The sequence below is a fragment of the Gorilla gorilla genome, chromosome 9 (genome assembly GCF_029281585.2).
Source record: "Gorilla gorilla gorilla isolate KB3781 chromosome 9, NHGRI_mGorGor1-v2.1_pri, whole genome shotgun sequence".
Taxonomy (NCBI): Eukaryota; Metazoa; Chordata; class Mammalia; order Primates; family Hominidae; genus Gorilla; species Gorilla gorilla.
Genome location: NC_073233.2, coordinates 111,890,521 through 111,910,476, shown reverse-complemented (window position 1 = coordinate 111,910,476; position 19,956 = coordinate 111,890,521). Strand labels below are relative to the sequence as shown.

Sequence of the window (19,956 nt, the reverse complement as noted above, 5' to 3'; positions counted from 1 at the left end):
GGGCCAGGGTGGTTTCAGAAAGAGCAACATTTGGGTATGAAAACAGGGTTGTGAAGTTCTCATTTAGGGCCGCAGGCCCAGGCTTGAGGGTGAGGCCTTTGCAGGGGAACCGCGCTCTTCTACCCAGTATTTCCCTGCCTCTTGTCCATAACGTGGCCATGTGGTTTTCTTAGACCATTCTTCGTCTCCTGGTTTCCCCTGCATAGCTCTAAATATTACAGTACTAAAAGTTCATTTTCCCAGATTTCGGAATGAGAAAACATGAAGTGGAGCCCCACCAACCCAAAGTGGACATGTAGCATGAACAAAAAATAAACTTTAAAACCACTAAGATTTAGGCTAGTATAATCTGTCCTTTCCTAACTAATGCTACTCCACTGGAGTCACGTTAGGGAAGAGTCCATGGAGGAGACACAGTGGTCTACACGAAGATATTTGAAGAGATTTGTTAGCATGAGCTTTAACAAGAAAACAAAAAGCTTGTTTCATTCTAAAACACCATCCGTTGTATGACCTAGCATTGACTTAGTAATAGCTTTGGGGAAGAATAAAAGATCTGCATTAAAAGCACACAGTATTCTTTTTAATAAAATGATAATAGCATGCATTTATCCAGAAAAGTATAATGTCTTTTATTATCTCAAAGTCCAAATCCAAGCCTTTTTCACATTGAATCACAGAAGTCTTTTAAATCACTTCGGTAATTCAGTATTCATACATAGCTTCAAAGTAACGTGACCTTTTTCAGAACCAGTGTGTGTTATTATGATTTGATCAACCGTGCACTTTTAGGACTCCATATAATTCTGAGAAATATCAAAGAATGCTAGGAATTCATCTGAATTTTCATTAATTGTATCATTTTCTGCTTACGTGGGTTAGGTATCACTAGATGTTAAGTAATTCTCTTGAAAGCCTCCAACTTTTGATAGGTAGCTATTTAGCATCATCATAATGCGGGAATCATTTGCATTAATCTTTCATAGGTTTACTAATTATTTGGCCTATTCTGAGACATTTCATAATTTCTACTGCTTTTAATTGCATTTTCTGAGAGAGGGAGGAAATTTATTTCCTTGAGCATCAGTGACAAATCAAAATACAGTTTTTACTTTAATACATCTTCCCAGCTTTGGTCCCATAAAGCACTTGAATATTTTTTTTTTACCAGAGAATATGGATGTGATATTATTTCTTCATTTTTTTAGTATATTTACATTTTCATTTTTTTCATACTCATTTATCTTCACAAACACTTTTAAAATTTTCATACTGCATCATAGTACAACCTTTATAAATGTTTTACAAGTGACAGCTATCCAAATACATTATAATTCATCCATATATTATGCTACCAAAGATAATATTTGAAGTTGAAATCAGATGAACAGTTACCTCCTACTCATGACTAAATTTATGCTTACAAAATCTATGAAAACTCTGTCCCAACTTGCTCCTCTTCCTGACAGCTGGACAGTTACATTTAACAGTAATCATAAGATAGTTCCCTATTTTAAAATGTTAACATGCGAAAAAATTACTTTGGAATGCAATGACTTTGGTATTGAAAAGTGATTTAATCCATAAATAGCACTGAAGCCATACAATTTAATAAAAATTTATTTTAAGTATAATTATAAATATACATAATGTGTTCATTATGTGATATGTAACTAATGTACATATTAAATATAGTCATAAGTTTATATACATCACAAGTGATAAACCAAACTAACTCTCAGCTTTCTCCTGGGAATTTGTGAGCCCTTTAGTCAGAAGTGACTAAGAAAATGCTTTCATCTTTGTCTGTACAGACTAGCACTTTAAGCATTAGGATATTTTACCATCATCGCCTCTGATCCACACTGTTCAATTCCACATCAACTTTATTGGGTTGGTTACTTCTTAAAGTTACTCTGAGAAAATCCTCATTCTTGACAATATTTATAAAAATATTGGTTTTTCTATAACAAATATTCTCTAGAAAAAATGCTAAATCTTGTTACTCCTTGGTATGGCTTTTCTATTTTCCCTCTTTCTGTGTCTCTGAGCTATGTTGGCAGTGGTTAAAGCAGATATTTTTGTCATTGTGGTTGTCTTATTATTTTCTGGGTGTTAAGTTAGTATTATGGAAAGGATCTCTCTATTCAGGAGCCTTAGATACTGTAATACTTTCTACCATGCCATTCAACATTTCCCTTCACCCTCACAGTTCTGAATTTTATTATTTCATTTTTTTCACATTCTTTACATGTAAGTGGCAATATCGCAACACAAACAGACTACCATAGAAGAAAAGAGAATTATCAGAGAATTAATTAATATGAATGTGATAAAATCTAGCATGGTTATTTTGGGTCAACCTTTATCCAGATTCAAATATTCTAAAAATTAGACCAAAAGTCATTTCAGAAAGTTAAATTATTTCCATTTTAATATTTTACCATCATTTCTGTAATTACCTATAAAATACAAGCTATTTTGAAGGAAAGAATGTGATCGCTCACTAATGTACGATAACAAAACAAATTTTTGTACATTAAAAGTTCTAGTGAGGTGAAGAATAATAATTATGAATATAATACTTTGGGCATTATTACACTCCTGGTGAGTGTTTCTGGCAAGTATTCAAGAGGACTTTATGGTACTTTTTCATCTATTCTTTTTTGGTGGACTCAGATTCTTGAAGAAGAATAATTTTGAGTTCAGGGAATAATCAAGTGATTACTCTACAAAAAAACATTGTCTCCAAATTGTTACTGTGAGCATGGCTGTTTATATAACATTAACATCTTGGTTTGTGCCAAAAAGAGCTGTAATGTTTAAAAAAAAAAAAAAGATATGTAACTGGCAAACAACCATCTCCTTTCCCAAATCTTTATAAACAGAAAGGTTTTGTATTACTACTGAGATCTTAGAAAAATCTCTGCTGGAGAATTCTAAATAAATGTCTGATGTTTAATCAGCTTTGCTCTTGAGTTTCTTAATGGCAGGCCATAGACTGAGCACAGGTGGATGTTGTTTTTGGAAAGCTAATGTGAGCTATTGGAATACTAATTCTCACTAGGAACATGTGTTAACCAAAAATTCCTTAATGAAGACCGTCCTATTAATAGTCCCAGGAGGACTTCAGCTCATTGATTGCAAGCTTCAGTGCGTTAGCAAACACTAGGGGGAAAAAGCTGAAAAAGCTTCCATGCTGATTTTTAAACTAACATTTTTAGAGTCTAATTTTCACCTTTATCAGTTCACATGGTGAGACTCCAACCCTGTACTTTTTAAGTTAGGAGATAATTTATGGAAAATTATCTAATTAAATTCAATTTAATCCAAGTTGCATATTTTAGGGTCTGTTGTACAAATTGACCTATTCATTTTTAAATTAGGACTTCCTGCCCTAATCTCTTTTCTATCCTCCATTTCTTTCATTTCTTTTTTGCTGCTTCAACAAAACACCGCACATTGTCTCATCAATTAAGGTACTGTTTTGCATCCTAGGACACTTTACTGTGTTTTGATTCTTTGAGGAAGAGTGCAGAAATTACTTGAGGTGATTGAGTAGTAATGATAATAATAATAATAATAGTAATAATAATAATAATAATGCATTTGCAAGACACAGGACTGATTTTGATTCATTTTGCTGAGCTTGCCACTCTAAATTAAATGGTTGCATAGGATGAGAACCTATGGAATCTAGTCAGTCACCGATTTTGTATATTGCTTAATAAATCCAAGAGCAGCCCCCATATATAACAGCAAACTATTTTACTTTTGTTCCAGCATTTTTTCTTCCTTTCTTTCAGAGACACAACTTCTTAAAGTATGGTAGGGCCTGGCTCTGGTGCTACTGGTAGGTTGTGAAATGGAAATAGGACAGAGTAAGTAGTCATTTCAGAATTAATATCTAAACCAGATGGTAAGCAGGATCATTTAAATACATCTCTTCCAAAAATAATCCCTTAATGTTCATGCTAAATGTGTTCTCACAAATGTAGGGCCCCTGGCTACATTAATATGAATTTCTTAGAAGTGAAATATTTGGGGCATTTTACAATTTTATTTCTGATAAAATTGCCTTTTATTTGTTATCTTTAAATGTCTTTCAGGTTTGTATTAATAATTTGCATTATTATTATAATATGCATATATAATATGCACTATTTGTAGTAACTATTCATCCATGTATGTTTTTTAAAAATATATTTTGAGTGTCTCATATGCCCAGACTGGCAATATACTGGGGTTACATTGATTAACAAGACATAGTCCTTTGCCTCAGGAGTTTAATTTTCTCCAATATGATTTATTTTTTACTTTCCTTTGAAACTTTAAAGAAATTATACAGCACTTTTGAGTGTCTTCAGTTTTTATCTCTTATACCTAGATAGACTCAGAAAGAAGTCTTTACTTAGTTTTAAAGGGAGCAAAAGATAGAATACATTGTTTCTACATTAAAACATTTATTTTAATTCCTTCGTAATGTTTTCAACACAAATTAGTGTGCTAAGTGGATAATTATGTGCCTGGGACACTTTTCTAGTTGAAAAGAAATAGAGATTTTCCCAAACAATATGTGTTTGAACAACTTGTATTCTTATTTCAGATGATGGCATACAACTATATATAATATCTATTATATCTAATACTAATATAATAGAATGTTACATATAGTTAGCAAAAGTGTTTGACCACTTACCCCTTGAAGATTTGAGATTTGAGATTTTATTTTCCGAGCATTGTTTAATCTTATCTATTACCCATAGTCCAACCACTGGTATTTCTGTCCCCTTGGAAGAAAACTATTGAGGTGTCATGTCATTTTGTACCTGAAAGGAATCTGCCACATTATTCAGCCCCCTAATGTATCAGGTTGGGAAACAGAAGCCAGAGGGATGACATGGTGTGAATAATGCTGCTGTTTGTGATATAGGGGAAGAGTTACTAGGACTTGAAAGAGGTAGAGCTGACTTTAAGACTCAGCTTTTAAATATGGAAAGCTTCCATTCTTTGGGCTTGCAACAAATCACTTCTCTCTGTTGCTTTTGTTACCTGTTAAAGTAACAACAAAACAATTATTATTAAAAAAAGAATAAAAGTATAATATTTGCTTCCTATTTTGTCAACTTATTTCTATGATGGACTTGCAAAATGGGTGTTTATAAACTATACTGTATCCCACACAAATTTAGGTTACTGTGGTTGTTTAGCAACAGAAGTGGGACTATATAGTTTACATATCATTCAACTACATTCTGGGCAAACATTATTGCTATGGCATATTATAGGATCATGAAACAGCACTTTTATTAATGATATTTTGTTAAAAAAATCTTTTTGTAAGTTTGGAATTTCCTGATTCTTGATTGCTTTTGGCTTGTAGCTGAAAAGGGTTTGTCACTATCAGTCATGCTATTGGTTCCTGGCTGTCTTATGGGGACAAGAGAAAAAGGGCATGTCTGTAGTGTTCCACTGAGTTTGTGTGAGATGGCACAGCCTGCAACTATATCACTGTTTGATCAAATATTTTTTTACTTCAACAACTATTTTCCTTTTGCATCTTATGTTGTCATGTATAATAGTATGATATGAGAAGAAAAACACATTACCATTATTCATAGTTTTATTTCTCCTTAAGCATTATTATATATGATGTTGGATTATCACATACATTTATTGGGGCCAGGGGTGACTTCTTCATGAATGGGGAAAGCTGGATAAGGGGTGAGACTGTCAAAGGCAGTCAAAGACACCAAGGTGTGTAGCCTCTTGCTCTAGTCATTGTATACTGGAAATGACATCCTAGAGGAGGTTCCAAGGTCAGAAATAGAAAAGTGAGCCTGAGACAGTGAAACGGGATACTTCCCTGATCCCCCACATAGGACTTGCAACAGGTATGTGGCTCCTCTTGTTTAGCTGTCATGCACACTCAAACCCCTTACAGGAAGGGGAGCACGCAGATGAGACCCCTGGGGTCCACTCCCATAGCAACGTCCAGGAGTGGGTATCTGCAACTCCCAAAGCCGAAATGGGCACGTGATACAGTGTGCACTTTTAGCCTTGCTGTCCACAGACAGCTTAAGTATTAACCAGCTCCATGCCCTCTTGGTACCCAGGTCCTTGTCTGGCATCCAGGAAGAATCAGGTTCCATATGGACTTGAAGGATGAATGTGGGGGTTTTATTGAATGGTGGAGGTGGCTCTCACCAGGATGGATAGGGAGCTGGAAGGGGGATGGAGTGGGAATATGCTCTTCCCTGGGGTTTGGCTGTCCAGCAGCAGGTCTCCTCTCTAGCCGTCCCCAGCTGAACTCCTCTTGATATTCAGATGCTCCTTCTCTTCTCTCTGCCACGCTGTTCGGCCATTCTTCTGCACTTCTGTTCGTCTCCTCCTCATCTGCTTCTGGAGCCTGGGGTCTGGAGTTATTATGGGTACAGGATAGGGTGGCATGGCAGACCCAAAGGCAACTTTTGGGAACAAAAACAGGAATGCCTGTTCCCATTTAGGGCTGTGGATTTCCAGGCTTGAGGGTGGGGCCTTTGCCGGGGAACTACCCTCTTCTACCCAGTATTTCTCTGACTCCTGTCCATATCAACAGGTTGTCAGTCAAGGACACAAAATGAAAAACCAGACTTGAGTTACAGAGTCAAAGCAAAGAGGTGGCAGGAAAGTCAGGAATAAGAAGCAAAATAGAAATCATGATATGGTCAGTGGTTCTCAAACCTTAGGGTGCATCAGAATCACCTTGGAGGCTTATTAATATGTATAGTGCTTGGCTCCGTGCCCAGCATTTCTGCTTCTGTAGGTATGGAGTAGGACCTGAGACTTTGCATTCCTAACAGACTCCTAGGTGATGTTAATAATGATGCTCTGGGGACCACATGTAGCAAACCATTGGTCTAGATGGATTTCAGGGATAAGTAATAGTGCCTACAGTGACTTTCATGAGCTCCTGGGGTACTTGGTTGGGTGAGCTGAGTTTGGTGAACAATTGGGAATAAAATAGACAATTATATAACATTTTGGCTTTTTAAAAATTTTAATTGCCTTTTTTTAAGTCAAATGCATAGCTCAGAGTTTATGAGGATGTGAACATCTTTCTGTGTTAAAATGCAAAATAAAACTATGTCGTTGTTATATAAACATACATAAAAATTATTTCCTCTCTGTGAAAAGTGATTGTTTTCCTATTTTTGTAGTTTAACAGCTAGTACAGTGCTCTGGTTAAGCATGTGTGCTCTGAAAGTAGTAGACTGCCTAAGGCCACATCTTGATTCCACCACAAGCTTTGTGCCTGAGGTCACAAGTTTCTTAAATTTTCAGAACTTCCTTTGTAAAGTGGGGATAATACCAATGGCGTAGGGTTGTTGTGAGGATTAAATGAAGTAATGGCTTTAAACCACTTATTGGAGTACCTGGCAATAGTAATTGCTCCAGAAATGTTAGCTGTTATTGGAACACCAAAGTAAATACCTTTGTTTAGGAATGTGACTTTGTGTATAATACTTTGGTACTTATCTCAAGTTTAACCTGAGAGGTTGTTCTTTGTATCTATAATTCATTACAACTCTTCTGCTAAGAATAGCCCTGAGTTGGCATTAAGTTAAATTATATGTAAACAGTGTGACTTAGAAGTGGATTACACGTAGCAAAGAATCTAAAATTGCCTCAAGCAGATTTCAGACTAAGAAGGAAGAACACTTTCTATAGTACAGTGGTTAGAAGCATCTACTCTGGAACCACATAGCCTGGTTTGTATTCTCACTCTACCTTTCACTAGCTCTGTGACCTTGAGCAAGATACTAGACCTCTCTCTTCCCCAGAATTTTCATCTGTCAAATGGTGGTAATGACTTGGGCACAGTGGCTCACGCCTGTAATCCCAGCACTTTGGGAGGCCAAGGTGGGCAGATCACTTGAGGTCAGGCGTTCAAGACCAGCCTGGCCAACATGGTGAAGCCCTGTCTCTATTAAAAATACAAAAATTAGCTGGGCATGGTGGTGCGTGCCTATAATCCCAGCTACTCGGGAGGCTGAGGCAGGAGACTTGCTTGAACCCGGGAGGCGGAGGTTGCAGTGTGCCAAGATCACACCACTGCACTCCAGCCTGGGTGACATAATGAGACACTGTCTCAAAAAAAAAAAAAAAAAGGTGGTAATAATACCTATCTCAAAGTCGTTATAAATATATATGGACATGCATACACACACAAGAGATCATCTGTATAAAGTGATTAGACCCTACAAATGAAGTATGCAAATTGCTTAGAACAATGCCAGGCACAAAATAAGCATAATTAGCAGTGTTTGCTGTTGTTCATATTTTGTTTGTTCAGGTGTACTTTTTGGCAGAATTTTTTAAGGAAAAATAAATCTGAAATATTGTTATTTTTCCCCTATAGTTCAAAATACTGCAGCATAGGTCTCTGACGAATTTGCGAAATTGAAAACGAATATAGTCATCCCTCAGTATTAATGAGGGATTGATTCCAGAACCCCTTCCCGCTCCACATACCACAAGGATACCAAAACCCATTATATAAAATGATGTACTGTTTGCATATAATCTATGCACATCCTCTTCTATATTTTGAAATCACCTCTAGAAACAGCATAAATGCTATGTAAACAGTTGTTATACTGTATTGTTTAGGGAATAATGCCAAGAAAAAAAGTCTGTATGTGTTCAGCACAGACACAAGCATCCTGTTTTTAATAAATATTTTCAATTTGACGTTTATGAATCCATGAATGTGGAACCCATGGATATGGAGGGCTGACTGTACTGTCTTAATCAAACTACATAAGAAGGAAAGCCCCTCTCCCCACCCCTTCTACAGGTTCATAAAAATGTAATTGGCATTCATTTATAACCAGAGTTAATACCTTTAAGACAGTGTAGACTTTAATGATGTTTTAGAAAAAAGAGTCCCCTTTTATACTTAGAAAAGTTCTAAAAGTGTACTTTGAAAGGATACCATTGACTTTGTTATTACCAAGTTCTGTGGTCTTTTCTCCGTCTGTTGTCCCCTGGTCTCGTTTTGCATGTGACTTTATTGACCACTCTGTCCTCGAAATTGTCCCTTTTCTGGGCAGCCTGACTTACACACCGCTTCCTTCCCAGCCATTGCTCCAGGTGGGCACTCCTTCTGTCATCTGCCACTCCCAGGGCATGTCTGCCAGCACCAAGCTTCACCTTCCCTTCTCAGGACACTTCTTGAGAGGGATCACTGATTCCCAAGGCCTCCTCTCCCCTCTCTAAGCTGAGGCCTTGTGTCTAATCTGTTCTCTCAGCTAGCTCTGTAACCCCAAAGCCTGCTAAGTTTCCACTTGAATTACTCATCCCCACTTCAAAACCAAACTTACATTCCTCTAAAAATGTTTCCCCTGGCAGCATCCTTGAGTATCAGTAATACCACACTGAGCCCAGGCTCTAGGCTTAGCATGCTGCTGCTACCTCTGACCAATACTTTTACATTCCTTTCTATTTTTGCCGCAAAGTGGCATCACTGCCACCTGCCCTTCCAGAATAGGACCTTGTTACCCTCACCTCTAGTTCCTAGGAGACCTTGATGCTCCAGGCATTTTCCCTCCAGTTTGTCTATTGTATCACCAACAGGCTAATCTTCCTTTTAACAAACTATTCACCCACACCAGGGCTGTTCTGTTTGTACCCGTATCAAGTGGAGATATTTCTGCCTGGCTTTCAAATATTTCCATAGTTCCTTTAAAGCTTCTAGCCTCTTATGTCTCACTTGGGCTCTGTTCTGGGCAGGCCTCTTGCAAGGATCATATGAACACATTCTCCACATTAGCCCTTGCTGCTCACCTGGCCTTTGAGCAACCACAGCATTTACACTCAGCACTTAATATTCCGTTTTGCCTGTTTACATTTGTGCAGTATGCATCAACTTTTTTTTCCAAGTGTACGAAGACAAGAACCATTCTTTAAACATTTTTAAATTCTATCCACATCTAACATAGCATCTGAAACTGTAAAGAAAGAATATATAATGCCAATGAAAGAGACCAAAGAGAAAACGTGATGCTCAATTCACTTATACAAATGAGGAATCTGAATACCTGAGATAGATATTTTAAAATTTAATAGTAATATATTTAGACTAATGGTTACCTTCTATTCATGGCAAATGATGGCTGCTTGCCATTTACATTATTGGCATAAAGTTTTATTTTAGAATAAATTTGCTTTTGATTAAAATATTAATTTGGAGAGAAACTAATAAATAATTAATAGCCCTAGAGGTACAAAAATGTGGCAAAAATTGTAAGGGTAATACTCAAGTGATAGAAGTCTTGAAAATACTATAATACAATATGGTTAATCTATGCTTAATACATAATTGTTGACTGACTAATAGCTCAAATCAGTCAACCTAGAAAACAGTGTTCAGACCTGTGTTAGTCATTTTTCACACTGTTATAAAGAACTACCTGAGACTGGGTAATTTATTAGGAACAGAGGTTTAATTGGCTCACAGTTCCATATGGCGTAGGAGCCCTTGGGAAACTTACAATCATAGCAGAAGGTGAAGGGGAAGCAAGGCACCTTTTACATGGCAGCAGGAGGTAGGGGTTGCAGGGGACCGCCACACTTTTAAGCCATCAGATTTCATGAGAACTCACTCATTATCACGAGAACAGCATGGGGGAGCCACCCCGTGATCCAGTCATCTCCCACCAGGTCCCTCCCCTGACATGTGAGGATTACAATTAGAGATGAGATTTGGGTGGGGACACAGAGCCAAACCATATCAAGACCCATTGCCTAAAAGCCCCTTATGACAAAATGAGCAGACACCAGTTTTCGCAGCTGATCTTTAAGCATAAGATCAAGGGAAGGGAAAAGACTCAACGAGCAGAAATGATTTTCGTCTCCTAGGAAGTTGTCTGCTTGCTGTCCTTGTTGGAAGTGCTGCCATGACTGCAGGCCACTGCCTTCATCTGGAGGCAGGGAGTGGGGACATCCCTCAACTACCCATTGCTTTTCCTATGACTCTGTCTCCCACACAAAGTCTAGCTGAACAAGCTGCAACACATTAACATTAAATGAGTCCAAAAAAAGTTTAAATTCCCATATGCAAAATCACTTGCAAAAGAGACTTTTGTACTTCACATGCCAATTCTTATCCTCTTTGTCTTATTTTTGGAAGCTCTAACAGCCACCCTCAGAAACCCTACCTTACAGTGGTTTCCACCAGCAAGCATAGCTTCCCTGACCAGGCTCACTGAATTATAGTCCTCAAAGTAAACTCTCTGCAGGATAACATAAATAGACTGTGGCTGGAGGTCTGTTTATGGTGGGGCCTAAAAAGCCAAAATCCAAAATGCAATGAACTCTGAATATTGAGAAAGATGAAAAGGGGATCCACTGTATGATGCAATTCTGATGAAAACTACCGAGAGTTAGGCCAAATTTCACAGGTTAAAATTACAAGCACCATAATGTGGTACTCACTTCAGACATCAGCTGCAAGTTTGGAGGACCCCAGCTCATTTGCACTTCTGACCAATTGGTTATAAATTTGGGAGTCCCTATAAACCCCCAGGTTTGATATTTGCTAGAACAACTCACAGAACTCAGAAAAGCACTGTACTTAAAATTAAAGTCCTCCTATAAAGGATATAAATTAGGACCAGCTAAATAAAGAAGCACATAGGGTAAGGACTGAGAGGGTCTCAAGCATGAAGCTTCTGTGTCCTCGGGACACATCAGCCTGCTGGTACATCAATGTGTATCCCCACCTGGGAAACTCACCCAAGTCTTGGTGTCTAGAGTTTTCACTGGAGTTTCATTATGCAGTCATGATTGATGGAATCATTATCAACATGAGTGGACTCAATCTTCAATCCGTCTTTCATCCCCAGAGGTTGGGAGAGAGATCAGGTTGAATGTCATAATGGCTCCAAACCCTAACCCTTAATCACATGGTTGGTCTATCTGGCATGGCCAACCCCCATCCTAAAGTTATCTGTGGGCCCACAGTGAGTCACTTCATTCGCATAAATTCAGACGTGGTCCCGGGGGCCATATCATGAATACCAAAAATACTTCTATGACGTGAGAAATTCCAAGGGTTTGGAAACTCTCTTGCAAGAACCCAGTACAAAAACCAGATACATTCTTTTTATCGAACTAACAGCATAGAGAAAATACAGTAAGAATTGGACCTATTTTAACTCATAGAAAACCCAAGACACAAAATTATGATTTTTCGTGGTGGAAGGATGGATGAAATTATTTGCTGATTCTAATCCATACTAAATGAACTGGAGTTCTGAGATTGTTGTTAGTCTTTGCTTGTCAAGAATGATATTAAGAGAGCGCCCAAAGTACAAAGTTAGACAGACATCAAGGATGGATTTGTGAAGAATTTAGGGAGGTGGGGATACTAGAAGAAAGATGTGTTGTTTGTTTAACCAGAAGGTTACCCATCGGAAAATATCAATTGAATACAAAATAAAGGGTCATTAAACATCACTAGAGTCTTTTCTTTTGTTTTTCACTCATTCATTCACTCAGCAGTCTTTATTGAGTATCTCAGATGCTAGTCACTGGACATAGATTGCTACGCCATCAGTGTGAGAAAAAAGTTTGTTTATTTGCATTTAGACTTAATGTTTTTAAGCAAAATAAAGAAGTGTTTTGAAGTATGATGTGTTGTAAACTGTTCTCTTTTTTTTACTTTCCTGTAATTGGAGCAACATACTAATTTCTACAAGTTGTGACTACTAACAGAGAGCAATCACCTCACAGACTTGTACCGAAGAGATGAGACCATCCAGGTGAAAGGAAACGGCTACGTGCAGAGTCCTAGATTCCCGAACAGCTACCCCAGGAACCTGCTCCTGACATGGCGGCTTCACTCTCAGGAGAATACACGGATACAGCTAGTGTTTGACAATCAGTTTGGATTAGAGGAAGCAGAAAATGATATCTGTAGGTAAGTCGGGAAAAAAATGTTTAGGGTACTATTTTAAGGTGAAAAAAGAAAAAGATGAATTTAAAGCATCGTATGAAACATTCCTTTTGAGCCTTTTAAATGGACCCAACATGTGTCGCTTCTTTTTCAAAAAGCCTTTATGTCAACCCTAACAGACAAGATAGCATAGACTGCTTAGGCAGAGAGCCGAATAACCTGGCAGTACTCACAGAAACTCACTTGTGCAACTGTCAGGACTGTGTGACCTCCAAAGAAGGGTGAAATCCGGAGGTCCTCTCCTTTTCCAGGCACAGAGCGGCATTTATGCACAGGTATCCAGCATCCCAGGTTACGGGCAGCTGCATCATGTGTGGTCAAAGCCTGCCATGGGCTTAGGGAGCATAAACCCCTGCCCGGCTCCCGCTGACCCAGGCCTTCCTACCCATAATGAATTACGCCAGCACTGGGAGATGATGGTTGGGGAAGCTATCAGGGCCTGACCCCGAATTCATAGTGTTAAGGCCTCAGATACGGGTGGGAAGGAAGAGAAAGCTCACCCCAGATTCCTTGTGCTCCTCAGAAGGGTCTGTTTCTTGCAGTTTCTGGGTCACAAGTAGAAGATGAAAGCTGTGTCTGATAATCTTCTCTCTTCTTAGCATATTTATCAAAGAAAGCCTGGACTGTTGTTCTTTGAATGTCCGCTCACAGCATTTTACTCGCTTAATTAGCATGTATAAGACTTGAGGAAGATTTTTTTTTCTTTTTTGTACTTTACTGCACACACTTGTTCTGCATTGACAATGAACTACTGAACTGCTAAATCCTTTCAGCAGGTTTATGTTCCTTTGAATAATAAAAAGAGGGGCCTCAAATTTGGTTGTCCTCTGTTGCATGTTTATTGTGCTGACAGCTTTTATTATGTTGCTATTTTGCTGAGAATAACAGCACTGACTATTACTTTCTAGGACCATAGAGGGTAATGTATGCCAGAAAGCAGAGATGAATACATTAAGGAAGAGCCAGTTAATATTTACAAAGAGAATAAACTAATGCTGATCTTGCGTCTTTTCCACCTCGAAAAAAAAGAACTAATATTCTGTGCCTAAAAAATCATGGGAAAAAAACGCTATTAAAAGATTATTAAAGGTGATGACGTGGAGGGTACCATGATCTGTTTCCGCCCATAGAACACTTCCAATACCAAATCTGTGAGGTGAGGGTTTTTTCCCACAGCAGTTAATTCTCCAACACCAGCTTGTTTTGTCCTGTTCAATTCAATTCAGACACTACCTGGAATCAGTGTCAGATCCCACAAGTTAAGGCTCAGTCCCACGAGACTGCCTCCATGTTCTATGTCAGTTGCAGCTTCCAAGCCTCTCCTACTTCTGATCAACCAGCTGTAAATAGGGATTCCATAACCCTCTTCTTGGGTTGAATAATTTGCCAGAACAGCTCACAAAACTCAAGGAAACAGTTTCCTTGCTATTACCAGTTTATTATAGAGGATGCAACTCAGGAACAGCCAAGTGAAAGAGATACATAGGCAAGATGTATGGAAAGAGTGCTTTCTCTGGGTTTGCAACCTTCCAAACACCTGGAAGTATTCACCAGCCTGGAAGAGTATTGATGGAAGTCTCATTGTGAAGGCACGATTAACTAAATCATTGGTGATTGAACTCCATCTCCAGGCCCTCTCCCTCCCCAGAGGTCTAGGGGTGGCGCCAAAATTTACAACTCTCTAATCATGTCTTGTTCTTTCTGGTGATGAGCCTCCATTCTGAAGCTATCTAGGGGCCTCCCAACAGGTACTTCCAAAAGGCAATGAATTTATTCATTAGGATAAATTCTGGTATGGTTGGAAGGGGGCTTATTATGGATAAAAAAAGATGCTCCTCTAACCCCAGCACTCAGAAATTCCAAGAGTTTTAGGAGCCTGTGCCAGGAACAAAGACCAAATATATATATTTCTTATTATTACAATATCACAGAAGGGAAGCCAGGTCTCCACTACTGAGCTGGAGTTTTGATCCTAGCAGTGAGTCCTTTTGACATCCTGGCCTTGAAATTAAGGGAGGAAGAGTGAGGATGGTTTCCTTTCTGAACCATTAATCAAATCTAGTTGCTCCTCAAAATTTATGGAAGGAAGTAGAAGGATAGCAGGTAGAAAAGAGGAGAGAAAGACGGGAAAGAGACAGACCAGAGACTTGTCTCAGAACCCTCCCTAAGAGATAAAACAGCCCTCTCTTGACTTCAGGTTCAGAGTTAAAGTTACAATGATGTGTTCTTCAAACAAAAGTGACCTATGGTGTTATTAAAAGTTTCAATTATAGTCATGCTTTGTGCAGTAAATATGATTTACATGTATTGTATACAAAATGAAATGGAATTGATTTCCTACCATCTGTTCCAAAGCCTCCTTGATGTTTACATTGTAATATTTTGTTGCTTGCATAATGATACTTTGTTAGTGCTTTTTACCTTCCAAGCACCATATAAACATTAAGTAATTAATTTACACAGCACCCAAGAGATATGGAGCTGGTAAAATTATATAAGCCTTCTTATTTTATCCATAAGGAGACTGAGGCAACGGACATAAGGGCCTTGTAAATCACTGTTAGAGAAATTTAGTCACAATATCATTATTTTTTGCTTTCTTTTTACATTACCTTGCCCAATCCAGTAGCGCTCTGAGGTGCATGAGTAAGACCAGGAAGGCCATACTGGTTTCTCTATGTATTCAGAAATAATGTTTCTTATGATGATTCCTTCTGATGATTGTAACAGAAAACTGTAATATGGATGTGAGATTTCTGCCACTGTTCACCCTGAATGCCCATCATTTGCCTGTGACCTCAGCATCTGAAGTCACTGTGGAAAAGTAGATTGTAGGAGCGAGATACTGATGACCAAAACTGAAAGAAATAGTTCAGCTTATCAAGTAGAATGTTCCAACATCTTAGGGAGCTGAAAATAGAATAAGTGCTCCCTAGAAGATGTAAACTATGTTACTGAGGATCTCCTACTATGTGATAGAATGATGGAACACTCTGGAGGTGCTTTGAAGACCAAACGCCCACAAGGAAAACTAACGCAGCTTTTGCTGTCTTCCTCAATCCCAGGATTCTAGTTTCTCTGACCAATGCGAGAGGTGAACTTATGGTCTTAAGCTCATTCACACCCTGGTTTAACCAGCTCAGATTTTTTCCAATATTGGTTAGCACACATCTCTCCTTAAAGTTACATGCTTTCCTTCATGATAAGTTTCATATTTTATGACGTGATCATTCCAAAAGATCGTTTCCAAAAAGAGAATATAGCAAGTCATGTGTGTATTCATTTATTTTCTGTAATGGCATTACTAATTTTGTAAGCTATATAGATATAGATCATTTGCTTTCTCAAGAAAGCACCGAATGCAGTAAATTAATTCAGAGTGGGTATTTGTTTTAAAAACTTTATATAGTTAATATTTGGGCCTATAACTAGAGTTACATCTCCTAAAATATGCCAACAATTACAGATATTAGTTTTTCCAAGAAAACTTTCTAAAACCAGATGCTCAGAAAGTGACCCATTTTGATTATTGAAGATTTAGGAACAGTCATGACTAAATGTATGTAAAGGTTTTCTCAGAATAGATTACTGAAGCTTGAATTTGCAAACCTAATCCAAAAGCCAGTTTTCCTTTTAACATTTCTGTACATTATAATTTTCATTTCAGTTTGTGGTCATGACAAATCACATATGCTAGCTTTAATTTCTCAGTGAAAGTATGAATTTCAAAATCTACTTTAATCAAAACATGTTCATTATGTCCAATTGATTCTAGGTATGATTTTGTGGAAGTTGAAGATATATCCGAAACCAGTACCATTATTAGAGGACGATGGTGTGGACACAAGGAAGTTCCTCCAAGGATAAAATCAAGAACAAACCAAATTAAAATCACATTCAAGTCCGATGACTACTTTGTGGCTAAACCTGGATTCAAGATTTATTATTCTTTGCTGGTGAGTACTTAACCACTTTATGATTAAAAGCAGACACTGGTTTCATGAAGTGTAGAGATCAATTTTCTATGATCAAATTCGGTGAGGGTGAGTGAACTTTATTAGTTCCTTATAACATGGTTTGTTCCTACCTTATGGTCAAAATGTTAAAATCCTTCTTAGTAAGAAATACCATTTTGGATCTATTAAGTCAACCTTTGTGCCATGCATTTTGAAAGAGAGCATAGTAAATAGAAAAAGGGAAATCTTTAAGGTAAAGCCAATACTAAATTGCCTTTTGATTCAACTGACACAAGGTAAACATACAGCCAAATAGAAGGTATGTGAGAGTTAAACAGGTTTTCAGAATTAAAGCTAAAGAAAATAATTTCCTCTTTTGGTTTGAAAATTTGTGTATAAGTTCTATCGCAGAAGAAAGTCCTGATGATTATAATTTCAATTATGACCCAGATTTGGGAAGAGTCTGTGTTATAATCATAGAGCCTCAGGGCTCATAAGCATCTGCAAAATCAAAAGGTCCAATAGAGGACCCAAGAGTATGAATCCTGTTTGCTACACTCATGCTTATTTGTAGTCTTTTCTCTACTTAAACACCTCAGCAGCCATTCTCAACTGTAAATGGTTCTGACTGATAGAAAATGTTCAACCTTATAATGAGCCAAAATCTACATTGTAGTTAATTTTAGTCGTTGGGTCACACACAGTCATGGGTCACACACAATCTTTACTCATTCATACATTAATAAAACAATAGTAAGTTCCTGTTCTTTGTCAGGCACCCTGGTAGATGTAGTAGATACAAAGGTAAGCAGGACAGACAGGGTCCTTGAACCGTCTGGAGCTTAAAGTCGGGTAGAGATGCCAAAAACTAAAAAGCAGCAACAGGCCAGGTGTGGTGGCTCATGCGTGTAATCCCAACACTTTGGGAAGCTGAGGTGGGAGGATCTCTTGAAGCCAGGAACTCGAGACCAGCCTGGGCAACAAAGCAAGACCCTATCTCTACAAAAAAATTTTAAAAATTTGCTTGGTTTAGTGGTGTGTGCTTATAGTCCCAGCTACTGGGGAGGCTGAGGCAGGAGAATTGTTGAGCCCAGGAGTTTGAAGCTACAGTGAACCATGACTACACCACTGCAGTCTAGCCTGGGTAACAAAGCAAGACCCTCTCTCAAAAAAAAAAAAAAAAAAAAAAGAATAGCAACAACTGAGAACGATGCATAACAAGACACAATAACTGAATGCTGTACATTAGGCCCACAGAGACATTTGGATAATTTTGTCTATACATTAACATAAATATCCCAGAATCCTTCAGTTGTTTGTAGCATATTGCCTTTTAGGATCAATTTTCACTTTCTTTCAGTTTGTCTCTGTCCCTTTTCCAAGTGTGAATGCCAAAATAGAACACAGTACTATAAATGGCATCAATTTATTTTTTTATTTTTTATCTTAAGAATTAAAGTTTTAGAAAAGAAAAAAAAAACTTGCTTTTTAAAAAATCTAATTGGTTTTCTTTGCATTATGGTGAATTATTAAACACTAAGTGAATTCTGCATCAGAACATTGTAAATGAAAAAATAACATGTAGTAACACTGGTTCCAGTTTTAATGTGAAAATAATCCATCAAGCATGATTTACATTATTGCAAACTCATGCAGTTCTGCTAAGTATTAAAATTAAAGTGTGAACCTTTGGTTTCTACATTTATTTGCCTTTTAATGTGTTCAGTGATGCATCTGTTCTCAATTATTCATGGATGGAGCAGGCTTGGCATGTGAGAATGGTGATGGATAGGCTTAGAGAAGAATTATTTTTTGCCTTAAAATACCAAGCACTATTAGTGCTAATGTTTTGTTATGAGTAAGTTGAATGTTCCATAAGTCAGTTAGAAACACCATAACTACAACATAATGTCTTTAAGGCAAAATAAACACTTTTGTAGAAAGCAGTAGGAATACAGGTGTAAGGGAGAATGGATACTTTTGTTTGATGTGTTTTGGGTTATGGTGCAGTCTCATAACTCATTTCTTGGTCAATTTTAAGTGGAATATTGGGCTGCCTCTATAGTTTGGATGTAAACTATTTGGCATCACTCTCCTGGCTTATTTACCTCCACCAGTATATTCAATTTTGTGTTTTTTTCTTTTTTGAAATGATGATATTACAACATACTTGTGTATTTTTCTACTGGTCTGTTGGTCTGTGTCCATTGAGAATAGCTACAGACTCTTTTGCCTCCTGATAGGCTTCTGGCCTTAAATATGGCCCACTAAAGCCAAAGTATTTTGACAAACAAATTTTAAGAGATAGAATGAGCTTAACCTCCAGGTATGTAGAGACTCTAGATCATGTGGCTTTTTGACAAAACTCTTCTGTTTGATTCTTGGCTCAGCAGGGATACATCACATATGGTTTGACCACTGTATTGGGAAGATCACTTTATTCATGTTTAAATTTTACTTGGAGAGGCTTTAAAGCAGGGTTTATAAACTTAAGAGACCAGGCTTGAAACTGGAAGTAGGCCAGGTGTAAATTAATAGGGAGACAGTGGGATTAAAAATGGCAATCCCTCTTCAAGTGTGTTTAAATAATAAATTTTAGAATGCTAAACACATTTAGGAGCTAGAGTCAGCTGTTTTGCAACCCCTACTTTAAGGAATACTAGGTGCAAGAAAAATATGAGCCTTAAGATTAGTTCGTGGCCGGGTGTGGTGGCTAAGGCCTATAATCCCAGCATTTTGGGAGGCCGAGGCAGGAGGACCCCTTGAGCCCAGAAGTTTAAGTTTAAGTCCAGCCTGGGCAACATAGTGGGACCCTGTCTCTATAAAAAGTGAAAAAAAAAAAACAAAAACAGGCATGATGGCACATGCCTGTAACCTCACCTACTCCAGAGGCTGAAGCTGGAGGACTGTGTGAGCCCAGAAGGTCAAGGCTGCAGTGAGCAGTGATGCCACCACTGCACTCCTGCCTGTGTCAGAGTGAGACCCTGTCTAAAAACAAAC

General features: G+C 37.9%; 1 protein-coding gene across 2 annotated transcripts in view; it reads left to right on the top strand.

The window, feature by feature from the left end:
• Positions 1 to 19,956, top strand: part of PDGFD (platelet derived growth factor D) — a 256,902-nt gene that overhangs the window by 151,706 nt on the left and 85,240 nt on the right. Inside the window, exons 2-3 of one of the 2 annotated variants that reach the window (XM_004052043.5) lie at positions 12,778 to 12,964; positions 16,776 to 16,956. In XM_004052043.5, coding sequence (XP_004052091.1) covers positions 12,778 to 12,964; positions 16,776 to 16,956 — 368 coding nt within the window. Of the gene's footprint in view, positions 1 to 12,759; positions 12,965 to 16,775; positions 16,957 to 19,956 lie in introns of both variants that reach the window. The other variant, XM_004052042.5, reaches the window with a different exon arrangement.